General features: G+C 41.0%; 1 protein-coding gene across 1 annotated transcript in view; it reads right to left on the bottom strand.

Moving 5' to 3' along the window:
• Positions 1-1380: 1380 nt before the first annotated feature.
• The window catches only part of LOC141110641 (cell adhesion molecule CEACAM8-like), a 58478-nt gene continuing 40600 nt past the window's right edge, over positions 1381-19258 (bottom strand). Inside the window, exons 6-9 of the mRNA XM_073602109.1 lie at positions 14415-14494; positions 10376-10405; positions 5787-5851; positions 1381-2770 (exon numbers count right to left, since the gene is read on the bottom strand). Of these exons, the coding sequence (XP_073458210.1) occupies positions 5789-5851; positions 10376-10405; positions 14415-14494 (173 nt within the window). The 3' untranslated portion in view covers positions 1381-2770; positions 5787-5788. The remainder of the gene's footprint in view (positions 2771-5786; positions 5852-10375; positions 10406-14414; positions 14495-19258) is intronic.

Raw genomic sequence — 19258 nt, 5'->3', positions numbered from 1 at the left:
GAGGAGATAGAGCGGAGAGCTCAGACATAGAGTATTAGCATTAAAGAAAGAGCAGAAGCTAGTTGGTAGAGCTGAGTGTAAAAAGTAAAGGAAAGGGCAATAAGGCGGTGTACAGGGCCTAGAGGTAGAGCAGAAGACCACGAGGTAGAGTAAAAGGCTAGGAATTAAAGAAGAGGGGGGTAAAAGGCCAGGAGGTAGAGCAAAAGGAATAGAGGCGGAGCAGAGGACCATGAGGTAGAGTAAAGGCGAGTAGATGGAGCAGAGACAAGGAGGTAGAACAGGGGGCAGCAGCTAGAGAAAAGGGCAAGGGGGAGCAGAGAGCTAAGAGTTGGAATAGAGGGCCAGAAGGTAGAGCTGATAGCTAGGAGGTAGAGCTGAGAAGTAGTAGGTGGAGTAGAGGGAAAGAATAATGAATAGACAGCTATAAGGTGGAGAAGAGGGCTAGGATGTAAAGCAGAAGTCCAGGAGGTAGGGAAGAGGGCCAGAGGGTGAAGCAGAGGGCAAGGGTGAAAGCAGAGAGTCAAAGGTGAGCAGCTGGAACAAAGGCTAGGAGGTAAAGCAGAAGGGTAGGAGGTAAATAAGAGAGCAGCAAGTGGAGTAGAGGGCCTGGAGGTGGAGAAGAAGATTAGGAGGTGGAGCAGAAGGCCATGAGGTAAAACCCTTTTTCTTACCTGAGCCCATTCGTTCCAGTGCCATACACGAGCCCAGTCACTAGTTCTCTCTCATTGGACAGATTGATAGTCAGATTACTGTCAATCAAATCCAGTGAAATGAGAGTGGGCGGCGGGGCCGAGTCCCATTGTCTGTCAATGAACGCAGCAGCAGAACTCGGAAGCGTGCCCACCCGGGTGCCCCCAAGGAAAGCTGCTTTCCGTGGGGGCACCAGATGAAGAGGAGGCGCCAGGAGTGCCTCTGGGGCACACAGAAGAGGAGGATCGGGGCTGCTCTGTACAAAACCCTTGCACAGAGCAGGTAAGTATAGACATGTTTGTTATTTTTATTTTAAAAAATCTGAACCTTTACAATCACTTTAAGGGAAGTGTAGCGGGGATCGGGTAAAGCAGTGGGCAAGGAGGTGGAGTAGAAGGCTAGGAGGTGAAGCCAAAGGACATGAGGTGGAGCAGAGGGCCAGGAGGATGAGCAGAAGGCTAGGAGGTAGAGCAGAGGGCCTAGAGGCAGAGTGTGCTTTTCTGGCATATAAGAAAAGTACTCATCTGTTTGTGAAGTGCTTTTTAACTTTTAATCTCCTCTTTATGGAATCAAACGTACTTACCACTATGGTCTTTAACTCATGGATGGATATGCCAGGAACAAATTAGCATGTTTTTGTATCAACATGTAAATGTAAAATGCTCAAAAAAAAGGGAAAAATGCTTCTCATAGTATAATAGGTTTATTGTTAAAAAAAAAAAAATAAGGCTAAAACAACAAAGAACACTCAAATAACATAAGTGCATCCAACATTTGGATAATTGCATGCATATACAGAATTTCAGCAAGCTAATATAAGATAACAGCCATAATCCCAGGTCTTCAATGTGTTACTCAGTTTCAGAACTGTACTAACATGTCTCTAAGCCTTGACGGATGCTTTCCATGACCTGGACATAACCCAGGACTTCTGAGGTATGCCCTTATGTAATACTGCACAGCTTTACTTTAAGGGAGTCCTTACCCCCACAATCTATGAGTTAGGCACTCCCGACGTCTGCACTCTGTAAGTTACGCACTCCCGACCTCTGCACTCTGTGTGTTATACTCTCCTTACATGCAGCCACTGTCTCTTGCATGCATAACCACTGGCCAGTTTCAAGGGTGAAGCTTCTTCATCACACTTGGTTTGGTTCACACATTGTACCCTTGATTACTTGTTCACATTGGAGAATCCACAACTAAAAATTACTATACACAATCCTGCTGATATACTTCAAGTGAAATTTTAATCTGTATGATATCTGTTAGCATATTCTAGCGGCATGCGGAATACAAAAGGTGTCACATGATGCTTGTACACTTTTTGTCCTATAATATGTTTGTAGTCAGGTGCTGGCTAACTTTGCCTGTGTCATTGTGGGACATTCTGTAACACCAGCTGCAGTGAGCCTGTTTCCCTCCAGTGCTCAGCCTGAACACTGAGTTATCATCTACCAAATGCGGAGCAAGCAGAGACCACAGCTGAGAGCAAGGCATCATGGGATATGTGGTCTGAGGAGCCAGGATTTGAATTGGAGCCAGATTGCTCCAGACCACAAGTTCCAGCCGGCTGGGAGAGAGAGGAATGCTTAGTGAGGACATATATAGCCTGGTCCAGGGGGGAGTCTCTCTCTTCAGACCACAGCTAAGAACAGGAACCCGGTCACTCCACTTAGATGGCATGGAGAGTCTCCAGCGATTGAGTGAGCAGATCCCCCATTGCCAGCTCCCTGCCGACCGACTGACGGTCGGGGGTCACTCTCATCGAAGGAATACTTCTATGGAGGAAATAAATTACACTTACTTGGCCACTGACTTTTTTAGAGGAATTTTAATTGCCTAACTAATTTCTTGCAGCCCCATTCATTTAATGCTACACTATAGCAGTACTCGAGAGTTCATATATTTATAGAAGAGTGAATAGTGTATGGACAGGTCTGGTTTGCAGTGAACTAGAAGATATTTTGCAGGCAGAGAAAAGTCTGATGCAGGGAGAATTTCATGATGGAAAGGATGCCCTTATGATGAGCGGGGTATTATGTGAGTGACCTACATTGCAGAAATGCTGGAGGGAAACCTAAAGACAAATAATATGTAAAGATTAAAAAATATTGTAAATACACTAATGAATGGCATGATATCATGGAAATGCTTAACACACACAACTGAAATACATTCCAGAGACGCAAGAGAAATAAAGGTAAAAAAAGTGGTAAAATGACATGTTATCGTAACACATAATGGCACCAGGTCTCCAAGGCTTTGCCAGGTCCCATCAGGTTTAATACTGTAATCCCCAGCTGTCAATGACAACTGCAGTCCAGCACAAGCCCAGGTACTGAATCAATTATCTGCTGGGCTTGCAATCCTGCTAGCATTGCAAAATTGTGAGGCTGATTTACTAAAGGAGTAGAGCATGTTCACTTTGCAAAAGTCATTTATACTTAGCCTTGTGAATGAGACAAACCTAAGCGAAAACTCAGTTAACTGCTTGCCGACCAGCCGCCCTCATTATACTGCAGCAGGTCGGCACGATCCCGCGAACTGTCATAGCTTTACGTTGGCTTGCAGGATCAGGATAGCAGGCGCACGCGCCCGCTGCACAGTAGGGGTGCCGATGCTCGTGGCCGACGATCACAATGACCACCGGCCACGATCGATTGCGAGCACGACGGACAGAACACGGAAGTGTGCGTGTAAACACACAAATCTGTGTTTTGTTCTGAGAGGAATGACAGATTGTGTGTTCCTATTAGCTAGGAACCACGATCTGTCACTCCCTCTAGTCAGTTCCCTCCCCCACAGTTAGAATCACCTCCCAGGGAACACAGTTAACCCCTTGATCGCCCCCTAGGGTTAACCCTTTCCCTGCCAGTGACATTTTTACAGTAATCAATGCATTTTTATAGCACTGATCGCTGTATAAATGACAATGGTCCCAAAAATGTGTCAAAATTGTCCGATGTGTCCGCCATAATGTCGCAGTCACGATAAAAATCACAGATCGCTGCCATTACTAGTAAAAAAAATAACAATACTAAAAATGCTATAAATCTATCCCCTATTTTGTAGACGCTATAAATTTTGCGCAAACCAATCAATATACACTTATTGCAATTTTTTTACCAAAAATATGTAGAAGAATACATATCGGCCTAAACTGAGAAAAAAAATGGGAATATTTAGTACAGCAAAAAGTACAAAATATTGTTTTTCTTTCAAACAAACTTTTTTTGTTTATAGCGCAAAAAATAAAAACCGCAGAGGTGATCAAATATCACCAAAAGAAAGCTCTATTTGTGGGAAAAAAAGACGTCAATTTTGTTTGGGTGCAACGTCGCACGACCGTGCAGTTGTCAGTTAAAGTGACGCAGTGCCAAATCGCAAAAAATGGCCCGGTCATTCTGCAGCCAAATCTTCCTGGGCTGAAGTGGTTAAAGAAAAAAAATACCTAGTAATGAGTAAGGAAAAAAAAAAAAAAAACATTTTTGCACATGATACATGATGGGATATGATTGAAGTCACCAAAGATTTACCTCATTCAGTAAGCTAAGTGAAAATTGGGTTTGCAAAGTAAACATGCTCTACTCCTTTCACAAATCAACCCAATTGTGTTTGTTACATTGTGTTGAAAGAATAAAATTAGTTTTTTTTTTCTTTTTTTCTTTAGGTCCCCTGCCCCCATACGCACACACATTTGAATACAAACTCATGCGTCGGCTAATGACAATTGTGCCACACATTAGATATCACCTTACACACCACAATGAGAACTGTATTTCTAAGGCCACCAATTATTGTTAAATCTAAAGTGATGGCCTGTAAAGGTCTTTAACCACTTGATCCTTGAGATCAGTTTAATCAAATGCTTTACAAGCCAATAACAGCTTGTAAACAACGAACTGAAACCAGATCATTGTTGTTGCTTTTGGTTTCATAAATCAGAGGCGAGGTGGGTACAGATGTACCTTCCTCCCCTCACTTCACAAGTGCACCACTCGGGGGGGTTACACAGAAAACCCTGGTAAAGGAAGAAGGCAGCAGCAGGGGAAGCTCCCCTTCTGCACCCTGTACAAGTGATCCAAGTGGTTAAAGAGCCATTCAGATCAACTCTATAGTAAAACCCAAATTTTGGTACCAGGATGATGGCTGCAGCTGTTATAACCACTCCAACCTGGAGATGTACAGGTACATCTTATAGGGTTATAGTGGTTAAAGCATAGCTCCCAACTGTCCCTGATTTCGAGGGACTGTCCCTGATTTGGAGCAATGTCCCTCATCCCTCCTCATTTGTCCCTCATTTTGGTCTGATCTATATAGATGTATATAAAATGCACTTTTTATGTTTCAAAAAGTGTTTCCCAGTGCTAAACCTTTCATCCAATTTCTAAATTTCCGCATTTGTACACTTTAAAAGCCAATATAAAGGAATAGTAGTAAAAAAAAAGCCCTTCTGGATTCAATTAACCTTTTTTTTGGGTTAATTCTCCTTTAAGGGGGTGTGGCAGGGGGCGTGTCCTATGCCTACATACGTTTGTTAGTAGGTGTCCCTCGTCCCCATCTCAAAATGTTGGGAGGTATGGTTAAAGTATTACCTATGGACAATTTTGAGTACCACAGTTTTTTGCTACTTTCTGGGGCACACAGATTTTAGTAATGGCATATTTGGCATCTATTTGTCCGATGCAACCTCATCTTTTATATTTTATCAAGTAATTGGGGATTATATTTTGTTTGTGTGTACTAAAATTAATTTGAGTGTGTTTTTACTGAAAATATAGATTTGATAAACAGTAGTTTAAATATTGTGTGATCTAAAAAAACTGCATCCACCACCATTTTATTCTACAGGGTCTGGTTTCAGGAAATATATAACCTTATGAGGTTTTAGGTACGTTTTAATTAAAAAAAAAAAAATGTGCATTTTAGTATTTGTACACAAAATAGAAAAAAAGTCTGCAACAGTGAAAATGTTAGGGATGTAAAAGTGGGAAATGGTCATGGGAGTTGTTGTCATGGGGAGTCATGGGGGTTGATATGCAATAACTAGGCAGACAGATTAAAAGATATACTGTACATAAATGTAGTGTTACCTTCAGTATTTTTCAGAAGCAGACTCCATTATACTGTATATGGATTTGTCTTTGTGTGTTAGTTCCTATTTGTGGAAAGAAACAAAGTCAGATTGGCTTTGAGCATAAGTAAAATATACTAAACTGGAAACCTGTGAGGGCTTTTAACCACTTCAACCCCGGAAGATTTTACCCCCTTCCTGACCAGAGTACTTTTTGCGATTCGGCACTGCGTCGCTTTAACTAACAATTGCGCGGTCGTGCGACGTTGCACCCAAACAAAATTGACATACTTTTTTTGCCACAAATAGAGCTTTCTTTTGGTGGTATTTGATCACCTCTGTGGTTTTTATTTTTTGCTCTATAAACAAAAAAAGAGCAACAATTTTGAAAAAAAAACGCAATATTTTTTACATTTTGCTATAATAAATATCCCCCAAAAATATATGAAAAAACAATCTTTTTCCTCAGTTTAGGCCAATGTGTATTCTTCTACATATTTTTGGTAAAAAAAATCGCAATAAGCATATTTTGATTGGTTTGCGCAAAAGTTATAGCGTCTACAAAATAGGGGATAGTTTTATGGCATTTTTATTATTAATTTTTTTTACTGCGATTTTTATCGTGACTGCGACATTATGACATTATCAGACAATTTTGACACATTTTTGGGACCATTGGCATTTATACAGCAATCAGTGCTATAAAAATGCACCGATTACTGTTTAAATGTCACTGGCAGGGAAGGGGTTAACACTAGGGGGCGATCAAGGGGTTAATTGTGTTCCCTCTCTGTGTTCTAACTGAAGGGGGGAGGGGACTGTCTAGGGGAGATGACAGATGGCTGTTCATACTCTGTATGAACAGACGATCAGTCTCTTCTCCCCTCAGAGAACAGGAAACTGTGTGTTTACACACACAGATCTCGGTTATCGGTGTGTCACCAGCGACCTCCGGGCACTCGCATCGGCTCCGGGGGTGAGCAGCGGGAGCGTGCGCCCCTAGTGGCCACAGGGTGAAGCGACGTTACATAATGTCGTTTCGCCAAGCCGTGCCATTCCACCACAGTAAAACTGTGGCGGCTGGTCGGCAAGTCGTTAAAGCGTCGCCTATGGAGATTTTCGGGGACCAAAGTATGGCGCCATTATATGGGCCTACGCAATTTTAAAGCTCAACATGTTTGGTATCCGTTTACTTACTTGGCGTAACATCAACTTTTACATTTTACCAAACAAATACATTAAAATTAATTAAAGTGTATTTTTTCCCAAAAATTTGCATTTGAAAAACTGTTGTGCAAATACCATGTGATATAAAAATTATCAACACCCACCATTTTATTCTCTAGGGCATCTGCTTAAAAAATATATAATGATTGGGGGTTCTAAGTGGTTTGTTAGCAAAACAATGTTTGTTTTGTTTACATGTAGGAGAGGAATGTCGAGACTGATCCAGACTGGAAGTGGTTAACTTGCAAGGTTCTGTTACAACCTGTTATCGTGTTCAAGACTGGTTAACCATCTGTTGTTGATTCAATTAGCTACACAACCAACCAGGCTTTCTCCCTTTATATTTAAGCTTGGTACATTGCTGTAGGCTTTGCCTGAGTGACAGCTAATATTTTTTAGTGCCAAGTCCCAAGAAGTTTCCTAGTCTACCCCAGTGTTTTCTTGCAGAGTCGATTTCTAGTATCCTCTGTGTTTCCCAGTGGAGAGGTTTAATAGTGTCCCTAGCTTCCTGAGAATATTAATTGTGATCTCAAGATTCCTTTGTATCTAGGGTTGTCACAGTCACCTACTTGTATCCTTGCTATCCTGAGAAGATTCCAGGTGACCCTATACCCCTAGTGTTTTATCTTCTGACAGACTTCTAGCGACCCTGATATTTCTAGCAATCTTATAGCTTGATTATCCTTGTTTCTATTGTCTGTAAGTGTCTCTCAGTGTACTCTCTGTACCCCAGTGTCTTCCAGCCTGTTCCCGTTGACTGTTTTCCTTGTGTAGCTTTGACAGCTCTCATCATTCCTGCACCTCTGTGATCTCTTGTGAGTTTCAGCCTGTCTTTTATAACACCACCTGTGTCTACTGTCTGCTTTAGTTTTTCTAGATGTTTCCTGCTTGGTGTACATGCACACCACTACCTGCTTCTAGAGATTCCTGTTAAGTCTCCTTGCTTTCACTAAAGACTCGTACACACAATCAGATTGTTGGCCAACAAAACCGTGAACTTTTGTCTGAAGAGCGTTGGCCCAAACTTGTCTTGCATACACATGGCCACACAATTGTTGGCCAACAATTATGAACGTAGTGACGTACTATGTTGTTTTTCAGCTCTTTAGCGCCACCCTTTGGGCTCCTTCTGCTAATTTCATGTTAGAAGAAGTCTGGTGAGTGTTGATTCACACATTTCATTTCGCACTTCTCGTTTCGCGCTATTCAGAACAGCCGTTCGTCAACCAGCCACTTGCGGAATCGAAGGAGATAACGTGTTATTTATTATTGGCCTTGGAGTTATTGCTTTGACATTATTTTTTTGGTTGAATAATGATTTGGTATATTTTCTATATTTTTGGATGCATAGAATGCACTTTTTGGTTAAGTTCTATTGGCAGATAGCATGTCTATTTTCTTTTTTTAATGCACAATAAAAAAAAATGTGTAGAATAATACTTGGCTATGTGTTATACCTCAATTGACAGTTTGGGAGTAGGCAGTTACATTTAAAAAAATACAATGTAAAATTAACAAGGGACACCAACATAGTTGTATCTTTGATCTTAAAAACTACGGGATAATGGTGTTGTGGTAACTTGCCCCCCCCAAAAAAACAAAAAAAACAAAAAACAAAACAAGCATAATAATATTATTCTTGATATCAGAAAAAAAAGCCTTTGAAAATGTGTTTGCAATAACTCCATCAGTATCACCAGCAAAGCAGCTTCATTATTATCCCATTAAAGAAGAAGAGAACTGTGCGCTGCGTTTCGAGATTTCATAATTTGCCACGTCACAAATGGTAATTCTCCATTACGAGCGCTAGTTTACAAGACAGCCAGCTTCTGGCTCATCCTTGCTTCCGAGCATGCATGTTTGTACTTTGGACTTTTGTCCGACGGACTTGTGTACACACGCTCAGAAAATCCGACAACAGACATTTGTTCTCAGAAAATTTTAAAACATGCTATCCAACATTTGTCCACGGAAAGTTGGCCAACAATTGTCCGATGGAGCATACACACGGTTGGATTTTCCGCCAACAGCCTGTCATCACACATTTGCCCTCGGAAAATCCGATTGTGTGTATGAGGCTTTATAGTTGTGCTGTGTGTCTCTGTGCTAATGTTCCCAGTGTCTGTGTGTTTTCAAGCACACTTGCCAGTTTGGGCTGTACTCCCTACTGTTCTGTGCCCTCAGTGCTGCAAGAGATTTTTATCTGCTTATCAGCCCTAAAGCCAGCCATGGCAGGGTAAATGTACCCAAGTTGATAGATCAACTTGGGTACAACCAGCCTGCTGGATTTTACATTGAATTAAATTTTACATTCAGTTATCGCTAGCGGCTGTTATAGCCTTGAGCAATAATTTCTGTGTTCTCCAGGAGGGGGCGGCTTTCCCCACTCCCTCTCCGGGAGAAGACAATGGCTCGGTGGTGAGGGATTCCTCTGCCAACACTACCTGTGTTGGTGGGGGAATTAAGCAAATTTCTTTGTTGCAGGAAACAAATCTGCTCCATCTATGGCCGGCCTTAGTTACCAGTAGGTGACTGCTCAGGTGGGTTCAAGAACTGCAACCTGGGGATCACCTGTAGTGCAACCCATCTCCACCTTCAGGATTTCTGGAGAAGACCAGGTGGTTTCTTAGACTCTGTGCCTTGACTCTTCCAAGGGCCCTCACCTTTGTTGTGTGTGCAGGCAGGCTATGTTCTTCCTCATCAGTACCAACAGTTATCCTTCCTGTCCCAGAATCATTAGGTACCTCAACTCTTTCCTGTGCACCTCCATTCTCTGGGACTTCTGTGCTCTTCTATGTATCTCAATAAAAGTGTTACCTTCTGTGTTCCTGTAAGCTCAGCTTGCATCCCACTACTGCTACATCCCACACTCTTGGCTCTCTGTGAGCCCTGCGTGCAGTAAGTGCTTCGGTGGCACCGGTCAGCGCTCTCAGCCACTGCCAATCAGCAGATTTTTATCGGTCATGTCCATTCAACAGAAGCCGGACGTTCGGCCAGCTTCTGTCAGACCGACTGCTGTACACACGGTCCAAATGTCAGCCAGTTTCTACTGAACCGCCTGATATTCAGCCTGTATGTACGGCCCTTAAGACCAGCAGACTCTATAGTCTTGCCATTCCTGTGAGTCCTGTATTCTGTGCTTTCCAATATCCTCATCCCTGTAGCAAGTCACCTGTAGTCTGTGCGTGTGTGCTCTGAGCATACCACTATCCAGTGCACAGGCTGTACGAAGGGTCCACAAATCCAACCATATGTGATGGCCCCTTTCTTGACAGCTGTAGTACATTCAGGGCCCCAACAATTCTACATGCACTGTGATAGCAACCACAAACCCACTGTAGTACAAATAATAGCATACAGATTAAAAAAATTAAAATGTACCTCATAGTGCGATTCTTGACTTAATTTCCCCTGCACAAAAGACACATATCAAATCATAGATGGAAAACCAAGTTATTCGTAGTTATAAGTTTGAGTGAATTAATGAATTAAAGATAAATTAATTAAAAATGAATTAAATGAATTAAAGATAAATGAATTAAAGGTTAAAGATAAGACATCTTTTGTCCCAATCCTGATGTTTTCATAGATAGATAGATATCCTCCTAATCCTCCTAGGTCTACACCTAAAAAACATTTGTTGCACAAATGTTAGAAGCATTTGCAAACTGAACAAAATGTCACCATAATATTTAAAAGAGAATAACGCCTGTATCTTCAGCTCCATCTTATGGCCAAAATGCAGTATAGTTTTCTCATTGAGGTGTTTTAGAAAACTATATCATGTTTTGGCCACCAGATGGAGCTGAAGATACAGGCGTTATTCTCCTATAAATATAATGTTGGCATTTTGTTTAGCGTGCAAATGCTTATAAGAGAATAATGCCTGTGTCTTCTGCTCCATCTGGAGACCAAAACATGATATCGTTTTCTAAAACACCTCAATGAGAAAACTATATTTTGGTGACAAGATAGAGCTGAAGATACAGGAATTATTCTCCAACAAAAATGTCTTGACTATTCGTTTGAGGCTGGCTTCACACCACAGAACGCTTCGGCTCACAGCACTAACACCTGTGGTGAGTTGCCACCTTTCCATTGAGCACCTGTGGTGGAAGAACTAGAAGCTTCATTTAAAATCATTTTTTGGTGTTGGGAACACTATCACTAATGGACTTTTTAGCTTGCTATATGTTCAAGAATATGTGCTTTTTTTTGCAGTGATATATGTTTATGATTTTGGTTCATTTTATATACTGTATATTCACTTGTATATGCTTAGCGCCACCTTTTATATATTTTAAAAATAAAAATGATATATCTGCGCTAAGTGATAAGTGAATTAAAGATGTGAAAATTTTGTCAGTTAATGACCTGCAGCTAAGCACTATAACCCAGATACAGGGCACAAAAAATAAAGTGCAGTGCTAGGTATAAACACAAGATGATCCTGTGCAAAAAAAGCATATATGAAAGTAAATATATCACTGTATTATTAAAGTGCAATATGACCATAAACATTAAATAGCATGAATTCAAATAAAGTGCAACTATACAGTGCACATATGATGAATTGTATTATACGCAACCAAAATATTTAGTTTTAGTGCGATCCCATGCGACAAATGCACAATTAAAACAAAGTTGCATAAAAAACGCACAAACAATATGCAAATTGTAAAGTGCAACACTAATGCCCCGTACACACGATCGGACTTTCCCACAACAAAACCGTGGATTTTTGTTCGAAGGATGTTGGCTCCAACTTGTCTTGCATACACACGGTCACACAAATGTTGGCCAACAATTACGAACATGGGAACACGGTGACGTACAAGACATACGACGAGCCGAGAAAAAGGAATTTCAATAGCCAGTGTGGCTCCTCCTGCTTCATTCCGAGCATGCGTGAACATTTGTGCGTCGGACTTGCGTACACACGATTGGAAATTCCGACAGCAAAGTTTTGTTGGCGGAAAATTTGAGAACCTGCTAGCCAACATTTGTTGGCAGAAAGTCCAACAACTAATGTTCGATGGAGCATACACACGGTCGGACTTTCAGCCAACAAGCCCACATCCAACATTTGTTAACAGAAAATCCGATCGTGTGTAAGGGGCAAAAGTTTGGGCAAAAAAAGACTCTGTGCATGAGAACATATGTGAAGAAAATATTTAGTTTTAGTACGATCCCATGCGACAAATGCACGATGAAAACAAAGTCGCATAAAAAACGCACAAGACTGCAAACAATATGCAAATTGTAAAGTGCAACACTAAGTTTGGGCACAAAAAGTCTCTGTGCATGAGAAGATATGTGAAGAAAATATAACACAATAATAAATATATAATGTGACCATAATCTTAAGTAGCATAAATTCAATTCATGTTATATATTTTTCCAACATTTTTGTCACTTGTTCACCTTCAAGGGGCAGCTTTATTTGCATATTCCTCATTCATAGGGGGCCAAATCTAGGTACCCAATCACTTTACAAAGAAATCTAATACTGGCATTTTTTTACTGCATGGGAGGTGCAGTAAACATTCTGTAGTTATGTTCCAGTATCACAAAGAAACATTCTCGTATAATTAGATTATCAAATAAAGCAATGAAAATGGACTAATACTGCTGGGAACTGGAGGAAAAACAAAAATACTGAGCAGGCTTCCCTTTTTTCTACGCTGATTCGCCATTTATTGAGAAACTTCCCTATAATGTTAAATGCTGTGAAAATCTCATCTGTATCTTCACCTAGTACAGTGATGGCGAACCTTGGCACCCCAGATGTTTTGGAACTACATTTCCTATGATGCTTAACTACACTGCAGAGTGCATGAGCATCATGGGAAATGTAGTTCCAAAACATCTGGGGTGCCAAGGTTCGCCATCACTGACCTAGTAGATTCCACCTACAGAGTGAATGGATTTCTTCGATTCTCCTGGGGATTAATTATGGGAACTGGAGCATAGGATTCTAGGGATTTCCATGGTTCAGTTCTTTTAGGTTGGCCGTATATTATACAATTTTCTTGTACAATTTTCCTTTAGATTTACCAAAAACATATAATATGAGGTCAAACCTAAACACTTTCATATTGTATGCAATCAGACAGGACCTTGCACTACATAGTTGAAGGTAAATCTAAAGGAATTTGAATAGTGTATGGGCAGAAAATTGTATAATATATGGCCAGCCTTACTCTAACTGGTTTCTTTCATCTATTCATAGGAAGTATTGCAACAAGAGATGAGTGTTCCTATAAGTGGGGTACACACTATAAAATTGGGCGTACGATAGTTTGATTTTCCTCGTTTCACAGTAAGTCGGAACCAATGAACGGAAATTTGTACAAAAATGCCCGTATGACAAAGGCTTTTTTTTGTTATTGTTTATTGTTTCTGATCATGCGCAGTCTTTCTTTACTGATTCTTGTATGAAAATCAAATGAAAATGGTACACATTAACCTCTTCAGCCCCGGAAGATTATACCTACTTCCTGACCAGGCCATTTTTTTGCGATACGGCACTGCATAGATTTAACAGACAATTGCGGTCGTGCGACGTTGTACCCAAACAAAATTTACATCCTTTTTTTTTCCACAAATAGAGCTTTCTTTTGGTGGTATTTGATCACCTCTGTGTTTATTTTTTGCGATATAAACAAAACAAGAGCGACAATTTAGAGAGAAACCACAATATGTTTTACTATAATAAATATTCCAAAAAAATTCTTCATCAGTTTAGGCCGATATGTATTCTTCTACATATTTTTGGTAAAAAAAAAAAAAAAATCGCAATAGGCGTATACTGATTGGTTTGCAAAAAAGTTCTAGCGTCTACAAACTATGGGATAGATTTAGGGACTTTTATTTATTCTTTATTGTTTTTACTGGTAATGGCGGCGAGCTGCGTTTTTTAGCGGGACTGTGACATTACGGCGGACAAATCTTACCCTAAATTACACTTTTTGGGGACCGGTGACATTATTACATTGATCAGTGCTGTAAAAATGCACTGATCAATGTATAAATTATACTGGCAGGGAAGGGGTTAACACTAGGGAGCAATCAAGGGGTTAAATTTGTTCCCTCAGCGTGTTATAACTGTAGGGAGAATGGGCTGCGAAGGACATGACAGAGATTGCTGCTCCCGATCACTGGATACAGCAGATCTCTGACATGTCCCCTGTCAGAATGGGGATCCACCTTGTTTACAAAGGCAGATCCCCATTCTGTCTCTGTATACAGCGATCACGGGCGGCCAGCAGTGGGCGCCCGCAATCTCACATGCACGGACCAATGTACGGGTACGTTGGTTCGCACAGGAGAGCTGACCTGCCGCCGTATATGTGCGTCGGCTGGTCAGCAAGTGGTTAACCTAACATTTTGTTATACATGATGATAATGAATTTATTACCTGAGTTCCTGACATAGTCCTTTCATAGGTGTGTTGTTCAGGAACATGTGCATTCTCATACACTGTACTACTTGGAGTTTCTAAAAAGAAGATACAATGCAAGTGGTGTAAAAGAATTGTTTTTAAACACAGAGAAAATTGAGTACTGTCCGTGATACTTTTTTTATTTGCACTAACATACAATTTTTCAGGACAAGCTTTCGGGGTATGTCCCCTTCTTCAAGGTCCAAGCAGTACTCCACTGAGTACTGCTTGGACCTTGAAGAAGGGGACATACCCCGAAAGCTTGTCCTGAAAAATTGTATGTTAGTGCAAATAAAAAAAGTATCACGGACAGTACTCAATTTTCTCTGTCACAATTGCACTAATACGGCTACAATCAAATCAAGTATTTTTAAACACAATAAGATACAATTATAAATAGAAAAAAAAAAATACAAACGAATAAGACCATCTAATAAAACCAATAAGATAACAATAAGATAACATATTATATAACCCAGTAGTTGCCTGTGTGCCCAGCAAAGCATGAAGTACATATGATCCAAAAGATAAGGTGGCATTCATGGGGCTTGCAAGGTGAGCACTCAGTGATCATGTTTATTTTCTTGTACAAAGGGTTTTATTGAAAATGTATATCAACAGAATAGTACAAAACAGTGATGGATACATCATGAATTAATAGGTATAAGGCTGCCGTTATCCGGCAGGTAGAACTAATGTTCAAGGATTTAAGCCTGGTCTCAGGCGGTACAAAGCCGAGGCCAGGCGACATACTAAGGCGTGTCTTCATCTCGCTTTTACTGGCATGGCGGTATAATGTAAGCACAGAATATTATATCTGCAAACACACATGAATAATTAAAGGATGCATAGCGAGATGTTGTTGCAATACGTAACGTTGTATGAAAAAAAGGAACAAAAAGAACCAGAAATAAAATCAGATTAAATTGAATAACTTCAAAGAGGAAAACATACCTTTGTATGTAATAATTTGTATATTATATTAAATATCCAATCTCTGTAGAATTAAGCCCGAGGGCCTGAATGAGAAGAAGGAAAGAGAAATTAAAAGTGGGAGAAGAGGGGGGGTGGGAAAGGAGGGGAGGACCCTGGGGTGGGGGGAACGGAGGCTTGTTATAGGGAAAGAAGCGTTAGATCAAATCTTGATGGACGGTTATGAGTCATCCAGGGTTGCCATATCCTGAGGAACTTATCATGTGTGTCCAGCAATATGGCCGTAAGTTTCTCATTTACCATGATATCATTCACACTGTTTTTAACTGCTTCAAAGCTAAGGTTCGGAGTTTTCCAGGCCCTTGCTATGGTCAATTTAGTTGCAGTGAAAATATGTGCTGCTAATTGGCGTTCAGGACGAAGAAGTTCTGTAATCGGTTTCCATAAAAAGGCCTCAAAAGGGTCCCGCTTTATAGTGGTATTAAAAAGATTGCGTAGTAGTATGTACACTCTGACCCATAATCTGCAAACCCTGGGACAGGTCCACAAGATATGCGCCATCGTGCCCCCTGTGAGCACCCACGAAAACAGAGGGGGGAATAAAATGGGATGAAGCTCGCTAATCTAGTATAGTACCATCAATAGAAGACTTTGTAAGCGTTCTCCAAAAAGAGAACATTCTTAGAGCATTTGGATAGCGTAATAGTCATACTTTGCCAGTCCTCCGGGTCTAATTGTTTCCCGAGCTCGGCCTTCCATTGGAGATGGTAGGGTCTCAATGGTGGTGTCTTAGAATTAATTATAGCGATATATATGAGGGAAATCAAACCCGAGGATTGGGGGCGCGATCTACAAAGGCTTTCAAATGGGGTCATGGTAAAGGGGGCAGAGTGGGATTTTGTAAGCTGTTGGAGAAAGTGTCTAATTTACAGGTAACTGTAATGCTCCCTAAGGGGGATATCGTGTGAGGAACGTAAAGGATAATGTTTATTTTCGATGTTTCAGCAAGGCACCTGCTCATCTTCCTAAAGAGCAAGGAAGGTCCTGAGGAAGATGAGCTGCTGCCTTGTCAAAATAAAATGGCATCACAAAGTGTTCACCTTTTAAGTTTCGTCAGTGCCGCCTCATCTTTTGGAATATATATTCTGTATCTATGTATATACAGACGCCCTCTGATGAAGTCGCTGACGAAATGCATTAGGGCTTAGTCACATGGCCACCTATTCAGATGTGTGAAGCTCAACCCGGGTATCACCGCTACTGATACCATCTAGGAGTGGTGAGAGTGAAGGGCTCTTGAGCCCCCCCCAGGAAAAGAGAGCCTTGACTGATGGGGGAATGGCCAGGTGTTGGACAAGGGAAATGATTGGTAGAAACATGTGGGATGGGATGGGCCTGAGGTCAGGGAACATGGGCCCCCAGGGAATTCTGAGTCTTTCGGAAGAATCGGATGGAAGAGCTGCCAACCCTCCCGCCCCCTTTTTCCTCTATCATGGTATGTCACAGCTTGCTACGGTTTCTTGACCTTGCCAGCATTTAAAGTTGCTGTAATGGGCTATGCCCTTGATGAAAAATTGGAAGTAGGCTGTCTGTCCAGCACTTATGGTATTGGAGAGTACATAGGATGATTTGTATTTGTGCATACTTTTTTATGTTTTCTATGTGATGCATTGTATGTATTGTTGTATTTTTATGGCACATGTTTTTTATATTATATATTATTAAAAGATACATTTTTTATCATTGAGGTGGTGGTCTGTTAAAGTCCCATGTAGGGGGTTTACTCTTTCTTGTTTAATTAGGGATGGGACCACCATACTCCACACTTCACATGGTGGAAGTCTCCCTTTTTTTCCAGCATTTATGGTAAGGACAGGCACCACTTCCCCCCTTTTGGAATTGAGTGCTCACAGTACGACTGTGAATGGCACTGGTTAAATGTGTTCACATGTTACATGTTGGAATTTAATAAAGCTGTGGCCTTGCCCTTTCCAACCTAATGGTTGTGTTTTATTTAATGGGGTAAAATGGCAAGGGTGGTGGGGGATTTGATTCCATTGGTCACATTCATTTGGACCTGGGTCCATTGCGCCTCAGCAGTCATGACACACGCATCTTGATGAATTCTTTTGTTTTATGCCTATATGAATTTTACCATTTGTAATGCCGCGTACACACAAGCGGACTTTCGACCGTACTGGTCCGACGGACAATTTGACCGTGTGTGGGCTTCATCGGACCTGCAGCGGACTTTTTTGGTCGAAAATCTGACAGACTTTAGATTTGGAACATGTTTCAAATCTTTCCGATGGACTCGAGTCCAGACGAAAAGTCCGCTCGTCTGTATGCTAGTCCGATGGATGAAAACCGACACTAGGGCAGCTATTGGCTACTGGCTATCAACTTCCTTATTTTAGTCCGGTCATACGTCATCACGTAGGAATCCGTCAGACTTTGGTGTGATCGTATGTAGGCAAGTCCGTTCGTTGGGAAAGTCCGTCGAAAGTCCGTCAGACTGTCAGACCAGTCCGGTCGAAAAGTCCGCCCGTGTGTACAGGGCATAAGTGTAATTCTTGGGGGTTTTTTTGGGAATAAAACTTGCCAATCAGAATTAGGCTATGAGATTGTTTTTCTCATATACTGTATATTAACGTAGTGGTCCCAAGTTGTTAAAGATTTTTTTAGGTTTGTACTTCAATGGCTGATCTTTTATAAATTAAAGTCATAATAAATAAAGACAAATGCTTTTTATTCAAAAGAAAATTCTGTGTATTGTTTTATGTCTATATTAGGGATGAGCTGAACACCCCCAGGTTCGGTTTGCACCAGAACCTGCGAACGGACCGAAAATTTGCACGAACGTTAGAACCCCATTGAAGTCTATGGGACTCGAACGTTCGAAATCAAAAGTGCTAATTTTAAAGGCTAATTCTGCCCCAGGGGACATGTATCAATGCAAAAAAAAGTTTTAAAAACGACCGTTTTTTCGGTGATTTTAATGATGCTTAAAGTGAAAAAAAAAAAAGTGAAATATTCCTTTATATATTGTACCTGGGGGGTGTCTATAGTATGCCTGTAAAGTGGCGCATGTTTCCCGTGCTTAGAACAGTCCCTGCACAAAATGACATTTTTAAAGGAATAAAAGTCATTTAAAACTGCTTACGGATTTAATGTAATGTCCGGTCCCGGTAATATGGATTAAAATCAGTGAGACAAACGGCATGGGTACCCCCCCCCAGTCCATTATCAGGCCCTTTGGGTCTTGTATGGATATTAAGGGGAACCCTGCACCCAAATTAAAAAAAGGAAAGGCGTGGGGCCCCAGACCCTCTGAACAGCAGTATACAGGCAGTGCAAACAAGACAGGGACTGTAGGTTTGTTGTTAAGTAGAATCTGTTTGTAATTTTGAACTGGTACATTTTTAAAGTGTAGCTCCAGCCAAAAAATCTATTTTTAAGCTTTTTGGAAAACATATCTTATCACCCCTGTGACATTTGATTTCCTGTCTGTGCACCTCTTCAGAAGATTTGACCTCACTTTCTGTCCCAATGACAAATGTTTTTTTACAATTTGGGGTTTTTAGTGAAACAAGCATTGGTGATAAAGCATCAGTGGAAAGGAGACACTTTTTTTTCCCATATTAACTCTTACAGGAGAGAATTTCCCTTCCTAGGGGTAGATTTCATCTCACTTCCTGTTGTCTCCTTCCGTTTGCAAGTAGGAGTCGTTTGTAAGTTGAATATTTGAAAGTAGGGGCCTGCCCTATATACTCTGCAGAAATTGGGGCCTTAGGTGTTGGTGTTGCCACAACACTGTAAGCCCTCACAGTTACTCTTGGTGGGCGCAGGAACGGGCTCTGCTGTGAAATGTTAGATCAAGAATTGTA

Source organism: Aquarana catesbeiana, linkage group LG10 (assembly GCF_042186555.1).
Source record: "Aquarana catesbeiana isolate 2022-GZ linkage group LG10, ASM4218655v1, whole genome shotgun sequence".
Lineage (NCBI taxonomy): Eukaryota > Metazoa > Chordata > Amphibia > Anura > Ranidae > Aquarana > Aquarana catesbeiana.
This window is presented reverse-complemented; position numbering and strand designations above follow the sequence as displayed.